Source organism: Nematolebias whitei, chromosome 1, assembly GCF_014905685.2.
Source record: "Nematolebias whitei isolate Nwh7 chromosome 1, NemWhi1, whole genome shotgun sequence".
Taxonomy (NCBI): Eukaryota; Metazoa; Chordata; class Actinopteri; order Cyprinodontiformes; family Rivulidae; genus Nematolebias; species Nematolebias whitei.
The window spans coordinates 86,490,078-86,499,468 of NC_056498.1; the positions used below are offsets into that span (position 1 = coordinate 86,490,078).

General features: G+C 38.7%; 1 protein-coding gene across 1 annotated transcript in view; it reads left to right on the forward strand.

Annotated features, from left to right (window-relative positions):
• The first annotated feature begins 666 nt into the window (after positions 1-666).
• edaradd (EDAR-associated death domain) overlaps positions 667-9,391 on the forward strand; it is a 42,137-nt gene continuing 33,412 nt past the window's right edge. Inside the window, exon 1 of the mRNA XM_037688006.1 lies at positions 667-845. Within this exon, the coding sequence (XP_037543934.1) occupies positions 812-845 (34 nt within the window). The 5' untranslated portion in view covers positions 667-811. The remainder of the gene's footprint in view (positions 846-9,391) is intronic.

The following is a 9,391-nucleotide window of genomic DNA, read 5'->3' on the forward strand; positions in this document are numbered from 1 at the left end:
GTAGAGTTGCAGTAAAAAACAAAAAGAATGGTGTTGTTTAAATAACTGAAGAGACTTTAATGTATCTCTTTGTGGGAAATATGTGTATGTAAAGTATTTTTTTTAACGTGGGCTATTTTAAAAAATAGCAAAGCTCAAAAGTCAACATCCATCTCCTGTAGCTGAACGTTTTGATATGCGATTGACTGGATTAAGCGTCTTTGAGTATTTGGAAAAGCACTATACAACTAAAATGTATTATTATTATTGTTATTAACACAAAGTCTGCAGAGCAGTTAGACTCTAAAGAACTTACAGAACAGTAAAATCAGGAAAGCAATAGCGTGAGTGCAGTGCAGCATTCATACAATATAACTTTCATTGTAATTATACATTTGGGATGAATAAAATATTTAGCTACATGTTCATTATTTCTGGATTAGATTAAATGAAGGGCATAACTGCTAGGCTGTGTCAAATCTTTCCGTTTGAATAGTCAAATTTCTCGTCATTGTTGATTAAAAAAAATATATATTTAACTTTAGACTTTCCATGAACGCAACCTTGTATTTGGAAACACTACTACGGGTTTGACCCGCCTTCAAACCGAAGCTGTAAATTCCAGAGGAAGCCTGAAGGCAGCATCATTCTCTTTTACCTGTTCAATTCACAGCTTCATTTGGTAAAGACGCCGCCGCGGGGCTGGCACGCGCTCTCTTCTCCGGGTTCACACCGGAGGATAACGAAGAAGTTCCAGGTGTTCACTCTAAGAAGAGACTTTTATTTCATCCGCACACAGTTTCCCTGAAAGGGAGAAGTGCCTGCTTCAAACATGAGCAGCTTATTGACGTGTAAGGAACCTTTTGGTGAGTACATCACTGGCTCTTTGTGTTGGCTCACGCGCTCTTGCTTATCTTTATATTTAACATGTGTTTTCATTCTTATAGCCATTATTGTACAGCTGCTCGTACCATTTTGTTGGATACACATTTTCACTGTTTTGAAAAGGTCAAACCTTTTTAATAGACATGGAGAAACGTCAAGTGTCATCTGGTTAACCCAAGAAGTTTCACGCTCACAAGAAAACTATAGGAAACCACACCGGCCTTCCACCTGTACTTTTGTGTTAACTGTCCAGTAGTCATGAGTCTGTTCTATGGAAACAGATGTGAGACAACCACACAACACTTGGGAGGAGAAAACAAACAACTGACACCAAAACCCAAATTAATGAATAAAAACAAAATAAACTAAAACTACTTTTTTTAAGTGAAACAAGTATGACTTACTCAAAAGAAGGAAAATGTGTTTGTTTCCATGTTTTAAGGTTGACCCTCCTGCTGCCTTTGGATCAAAACCCTTCGTTTTATTACTGAGGCCTCAAGGGTCATTTTGACCCAAGGGCAGCAGCAGGGTTAAAACTAAAGTTAAAATAGTATTTAAAGAACAGTTAGATGGACAATCAGAGGATAATATGATATTCAAAGAGATTCATTAATCAAACCAGTTCAAAAACCTACGATAGTCATAGGTTTTGAGTGACTTTATAGTTCAGAAAATGTATATATATATATATATATATATTTTTATATTATTTTTTTTTTTTTTTTTTTAACATGTACTTTGTAACTTGCGTCAGGCGTATGTATGAGTTCTACTGGTAAACAATATTATTAATCTATTTCTGTAAGTTTCAGATGTCTTGTGAGTATTTTGAGGTCAACACTCAGTGCATGTTTGAGACTCTTATTGTGAAAGATTAAAGGAAATTCCATGAGTTCTGCTGGAGTATAAATATATGTTGTTGTTGTTGTTGTTGTTGTTGTTGTTGTTGTTGTTGTTGTTGTTGTTGTAGCAACAAAGCAAATAGTCTGGTTTAGAAGCTCATGGGGTTTGCTTTCTTTAGCTTGATCCCATTCTTGAAATAGTATTAAAGTTTCTTCTGAACATTTTTACTTTCAGCTCAGACCTGAAAATCAAACAGCATTTTCTTCAAGTATGTTATCATATAGACATTCTGTTCTAGACGTGTTCGACACTGTATCTTAGGGCTTATTTTTTATTTTGAATTAGTTCAATTTGTTTTGTTCAAGAAGAATCTCTGATTTTAACGAGTACAAACAATTGTTGTGTTATTCTCAAGTAATAAATAATTATAATAATATACAATAACAATTTTCTATAATACTAATTTTGATTGATTTGACAATATATAACTTGGTTAGTAGGAATAAAATAACTAAATGCTGCTGTTTGTATTAATCTTGTTGAGTCCTAGGAGAAAACAAAACCAGCAATTAAACTAGACCCAAAAAAGTGTCAAAGTTTATTTTTCTACGTGTGTGTGTGTGTGTGCGTGTTTCCCCACTCTTTGTTTCACTCTTGACCTTTGCAGAACAGTAGCTGGACTCAGTTGAACTTGGACCAGTATGGCTTCATGGAAGTTGGTTCTGAATCAGTTTACAGTCACTTAAAGTTGCAGTTGTGTACAAAGCACGTCACATTTTTTTTCTATTAATTATGAAACAAAGAAAATAACAAATAAAAAAATACATAAAACTTTAATTCTAGCTGATTTAAACATTCTAGATTAGACTGATGCTATTTTTTTGTCTTTTGTTCAATTTTATTTTTGCTATTTTTGAGTATTTAGGTAAAGCAAAAATATTGGTCATGAATTACTCAATAAGCATCATCATGAAGGGGTTTTTTACTCTTAAAGTTTTCTTTGAATGATAAAATGTAAAGTCCCTTTTTACGTAAATAGCTGCCTTAATACAACAACATGTGTCAAGTGAGGCATGATGGATGATGGAGGATAAAGCTTTCCAAACAACTTGTGCTGTTTCCAGAGTGACAGAAATACTCAATCGTCTAACCCTGAATCGCAAGTGTCATTCAATCGCAAGTGTCATTCAATCGCAAGTGTCAAGAGGGTGGCTGTGGCTGAGTGGTTAGAGCAGTCGTCCTCCAATGCAAGAGTTGGGGGTTAGAATCCACCAGCAGTCACATGCCAAAGTGTCCCTGGGCAAGACACTGAACCCCTCATTGCCTCCCATGTGTGTCCCATCGGTGTTTGAATGTGATAAATCACTGATTATTCTCTTTAGAATGATTTGTTCAATTATCTTTGTAGAGATCTAGTAGAGTGCTGTATGAATGGGTAAATTTTTTTTTTTCATTTAGCCTTTATTTATCCAGGTTAGTCTCATTGAGCCACGAGAACTCATTTTCAAGAGAGACCTGTTTAGGGAGCACATGGTGGGGGTTAAGGGCCTTGCTCATGGGCCCAGAGTGGGACGAATGAGGGTGGGGGCAAGTGTGAGTGTTTCACCTACCCCACCCACAATTTTTGATGTTGTCGGGGCCGGGGCGTGAACCGGCGATCTTCGGATCACAAGCCCACCTCTCTAACCTCTGCGCCACCACTCCCCAAAAAAATGAGGCACAGATTGTTGTAAAGAGCTTTGAGTATCTCGATAAGATAGAAAGCCGCTATATAAGTACAGTCCATTTACCATTCTACCCACAGGCCCACCTTTCCTTTCAGAGGCACTTCCTTTTCAGGTCATGGGGGTCACTGATGTCCATGTCAGGCTATCACTGTCCGAAAGGCAGGGGACACCCTGGACAGGTCTCCAGTCCATCACAGAGACACATAGAGACAAACAACCATTCACTCTCTCTCTCACCTAGGGACAATTTAGAGTTACCAATCAGTCTAACACAGGGGTGTCAAACTCACTTACAAAGGGGCCAAAATTAAAACCTTTTTCAAACTAAGGGCCGGTTTCAGAATCAACATTAACTCAAGGCAGATACCCAACATATTTTCTTGGTTGCAGGTTCCTCAACAAGAGTTTGATTGGTCTCATTTGATGTTCTCTGTTGCACTTTTGACATCATTCATTCAACCTTTATTTATACAGGTTAGTCCCATTGAGCCACGGGGACTCATTTACAAGAGAGACCTAAATCATAATCAAAGATTATTGAAAAAAATTAAAGTGATAAAAAATTTCACATTTAAAATAACATCTTGGGGGCCAGATAAGATGTCAACGAGGGCCACATTTGACCCCTGGGCCTTGAGTTTGACACATGTGGTCTAACATGCATGTTTTTGTTCTGTGGGAGGAAACAGGAGTACCATACCATACCAGCTTTATTTATGGAGCATTTTAAAGTTTTAGTGTTGTCATCCAACCACAGTTCGCACTTGATTTTAGGAGATCTGATTTTTAATGGAGACACAGAATCCAGAACCATTGTGCAGGTGGAGGGAAGCCATGAGCTGAGGGCCTCGGTGTTGTTGGTCTCTGGGACGGCACAGTTCTGATTAAAAGCAGATGAAAAGTGACCAGCAGGGGAAGAGTTCAAAACTTGACAGAGTCGAGCTGCAGCGCGGGGTTTAGCTTTAGTGCAGGATAAGTTAATTTCAAATAAAACAGGCATGTGGTCTGAAAATACAGGATCACTACTCACTACATTAAAAACAGGTAAACCACAAGATAAAACCAGATCCAGAGTGTGTCCATGTTCATGTGTAGGACAAGTCACAGACTGTACAAGATTAAAGGAGTCAATGATGTTTAAAAAGGACTGAGCCATGGGTAAATCAGGACAACATATATGGATATTAAAATCATCAACAATGAGAACTCGATCGTACTTTGGCATAATTTCTTCCCCAAAGTCTGAGAATTCATTTATAAAATCCTTAGTGTAATGGGGGGGGGGGGGGGGGGGGTAGACAGCCACACACAGCATAATGTGGGAGGAGCAACGTTCAAACCGGCTGTGCTCAAAGCTACTGAATGAAGATGGAGGCAGCTGTTTACAGTCAAAACAACTTTTAAAAACAGTCACTATTCCTCCTCCTCGACCAGACGTACGGGGGGAATTAAAATAGCAGCAATCCTGCGGTGAAAGTTCCATCAAAACGCTGGACTCACATGATTCCGTTATGAATAAGAGTACTCGGAGAAAACCCACGCATGCACGGAGAGAACATGCAAACTCCACCCAGAAAGGTCCCGGGCCAGGATTTGAACCAGAGTAGCCTGCTCGCTGAGAGGCAACTGTTCTACCAACTGATCCACCGTGCTGCTTGTAAAATACAATCATTGAGAAAAAGAAAGTTTTACCAGGTTGTGAAACTATTTAGATCCAACCACAAGTGTAAAAACACAACAGATTCCAACATGTCTTTTTTTTATTTATTTCATTTCGAACAGTTAAAATGTCATCAAAATAAAAAGCATGAATAAAAACGTAAGTATTTCCACCAAAATATTCTAATCTTCTAAGGGAGCAGGAAGAAGCAATGACTTATCTAGACTTTCCCTGAGTTTACATACAAATTCTGATCAAACTATATGAACTACTGTATATTCAATATATACATAAATACCCATACATGCAAATATAACTATACATGCAGACATGCATACGTAGCTACATATACTTACACATACATCAGTATACCTGCAGATATAAATCTACTCTCGTATCACCTACAGATCAAAGCTTAATATGCAAACACACGGATTAACAAATTAACAGCTGGAATAACGTCTGTGTGTTTAAAAACTAAGTTCGCTCTTTCTGCTTTTAGGAATCAAGAGCAGCTGGAGTTGTTGATCAAATGTATGAACTGATCATGATCCGTGTGAGCGCCTCTATAAAAGCAGGAGTTTTGAGTTAGGCATACAGTACAGGTGTATGTTACCACAATGTCAAGATGGAAAGACATCAGCAATGACTTTGTCTGAAAAAAGACTTGCAGTCATTTCTAAATAATTTAGAGTCCACCATTTTACAGTGAGAAAGATTATTCACAAGACATTTCATAAAGCTGCCAGTCTTCCTAAGATTAACATCTCAGCAAACTCACTCCAAGATCAGAACAGATCAGATGATTGTGGGAGTGGCGGCGCAAGAGGTTAGAAGATGGGCCTGTGATCGGAAAGTCGCAGGTTCAACTCCCGGTACTGTCAACATCAAAATGTGGGTGGAAAAGGTGGAACACCCACACCTTCCTCCACCCCCATTCTCCCCACTCTGGGCCCCTGAGCAAGGTACTTAACCCCAATTGCTCCCTAAACAGGTCTCTCTTGAAAATGAGTTCTCGTGGCTCAATGAGACTACCTGGATAAATAAAGGGTAACTGAAGACCGTACAATCTACAAGGAACCAACAACAACCCAGGAGCTCCATCTCAGACTCTCCAGGCCTCTGTTAGGAGGTTAAAGTTCCCGACAGGACGATAAGAAAAGATTAAGCAAACTTGAGTTTGTTTGGAAGGATTGCAAGGAGAAATGATGTTTTCTCTGAAGAAGAATATGACAGCTTGGCTTTGGTTAGTAAAAATGCAACAAATATTTGTAGAGATCAAAGTTCATGCTCAATATTCCAGGTAAAAAAATCCAACAAAGTTCAGTCAGGTCATCTGAACAGTGTCTTTTTTGATGAAATGTTTAGTCCTTCATCCAAAGGACTTCATCAGTCCGAGGAGCCACGACAAATTCAGTCCCACAAGCATCACTCACATAGTAGGCCAACCAGTTTGATGGTGCTAAGATGGTAAATATATTGGTTGGCACACTATGTGAGTGTGCTGCTTGTGGTACTGAGTTGTGGCTCCTTGGACTGATGAAGTCCTTTGGATGAAAGACAAAATGTTTCAACACAAAAGAAACTGTCCAGAGGACCTGACTTAACTTTGTTGGGTTTGTAGAGATGCTTGGCCTTAATGATCAGCATCGTGTTTGTTGAAAATCAAACACAGCAAATCAGCCCAAACGTCATACCAGAGGACAGATTGACCTCATTTCCTTAAATGAATTGTTAAAATTGAATAGTTTTCATTTGATACTATTTCTATCTTAACATGTGATTCTTGACCTGCCATTGTGTATCTGTTCCTACCAAACCCAGCCGGTCGAAGCAGATGACCACTTGTCCTGAGCCTGGTTCTGCTAAAGGTTTCTTCCTCATGAGGGAGTTTTTTCTTTCCACTGTCGCCTTCATGCTTGCTCAAGATAAGAGTTCTGTGATGGAGTTAAACTCAGAGCAGTCTGCTCCTCAGATAAGTAATGTTAAATTATTATTTTTTAATATGAATGTTTCTGTTCAGTGCCCTGAGATAACTTCTGTTGTGACTTAAGCCAAGATTCATCTTGTCTGCTGGATTCTATACATAGAGAACTTTACTAATTGGCTATTTTATGTATGTGAATGTTTCTGTAAAGTGCCCTGAGAAAACTTTGTTGTGATTTGGTACTATGTAAATAAACTGAATTGAATTGAACTTGTTGCTATATAAATGAACTGAACTGAATTTAATTTAACTTAATTGAACCAGCTGTTAAGCACGGTGGTGGAGGGGTGATGATTTGGTCTTGTTTTGTAGCCACAGGACTTTGGCACCTTGCAGCACCTTGACCGTGACCTCCTCTGTATGTTAGTCTGACTGAACCTTTTTATTAAAGAGGTTTGAATGTTCACTATCTACCATCTCTACAAAAATGATGATGTGAGCTCTGCTGTTCACACCTGACTATCGTTTCCTTTCGGTTGCATGTAAGCAACTTTGTTTTTCCTGCCTGTTGTTGCCTAAACCACTTTCACACACATCCTGTGTTTGACTCAGGATAATGAACATGTGTTTAGTCACACTGCAGGCTAATGGCTGTTTGCCTGCAATCCTATATGATCCAAGTCTACACTGCACTTCCCTTTACTGTCACTAAACTGTAATTTACAGCAGCCCTTCAGTAAATCAAAAGGTAGTGTTGAGCTGGCGTTTTAAGAAGGTATGACCGTAACTTCTTTTTTTAATGTATGAAATCAATTTTATTTACCAGAAACCCACCAAATTTGCAAACTCAGCAACAGTCTGGGGGTTATTTAGGAACAACGGACAAAATCCTCTTAAAGTGGCTAGAAGTGGGTAGAAGAAAGTCACAGGACTTAAATGCTGTTTACTTTTTATTTCACTTGCTTAGATGACTTAAATCGTGGCTGCTTGGGTTTAGGTAGCACATTTTCCTACATGGTAAGGTTTAGGAACCCAGACTTCTTCAGATGCCTTTAAAATTCACTACTTTTACAACGTTAATCCAAAAAATGTCCTGATTCTGTTTCCCTGTGACAAGAGTTACATTGAGTACCATTTGCCAAAAGCCTGCTTTAGTGTTCAGTTATGAAAATGGGCTGATAAAAACTTTATGCTATTTTTGTTTGAGTAGCTCACTCATTTTGTTGTTGGTTTCTGTTCCTTTGTCAAAGTGTTGGAAACAGACTCATGCACTGAGCGCTATAAAAAAAAGGTGATATGAATCATTTGAAACATAAAACATTGAAAACATTGAGGTTTATGATGATAAAAGCAGACATTAGCTACAAAAAAGCAAATAATTTGTAAATAAACATGAACTGTCTGTGAATTAAGCTTCAGAAAGTTTCCTAAAGTGCACTTGCCTCCGATACATAAAAAGTTTGGGTGTACAAATGTCAGGTTGGATGAAAGACCTCAAGATTTTATGTTTTTTTCTCTTTGTACATCTTATGCTACCCAACTTCAACCTTACTGTGACTAAATGCATCTGGGAAATCCCATAATCTAATATTTTTGCTGTTTTTGCTGTTATAATCCCTGCTTAAAATGTTTTAACTTTTTGCAACTTGGCTAAAATACAGTATTATTTCAAGGTATCACATTCTCTCAGTCTACGACAGTAGTACACAACCTGTTCACAAGCATACAGTTTTTCTGCTGAGTTTTATGTGCACTGGATCTATTTTGATCAGGGGATGTGTCATTAAAGTGGTAGTGTAAACATTAATACAACAGTGCAGCTCAGGAACAGACTGAGCGACAGAGGCACACTTACCCACCCACCCCCAGCTATGTTACACATGTAGTAGAACTTGTACAAGACGTGTGTGTGGGTTCAGAGCTCGCCACAGTCTAGACACCGCTGTGGCCCAAGTCAGGTATTGGCATGCCATTCACCTCCATTCAAGTGTGGAAACAGCCTCATGACAAGGCAAGGCCCCACTAGGCTGATGAGAAACAGTTTTATCCCTCGTGGCAGACCTGGGTGGTCAAAATGGAGAAAAGCTAGCTTCACCTGCATGGAATTATGGCCCCTAAGCAATGAGTTATGATGTGGTTTATATTTCATCTCTTGAACTTTATCCGGAGCATGCAGTTACATGCGCCAGCATTCCCATGCAGCGAGAAACAATGCTTCAGTGATCTGGGCTTAAACTTAAACTTGATAACTGGCTGCCACAGCTCAAAGTCCTGATACTTAATCCGTTATATGTACAACTGTAAATCCAAATTCTATTCAAGGGTGCTACGCAAGGCACAGGTGGGTTTGTTTGAGTTTTAGTAACTTAA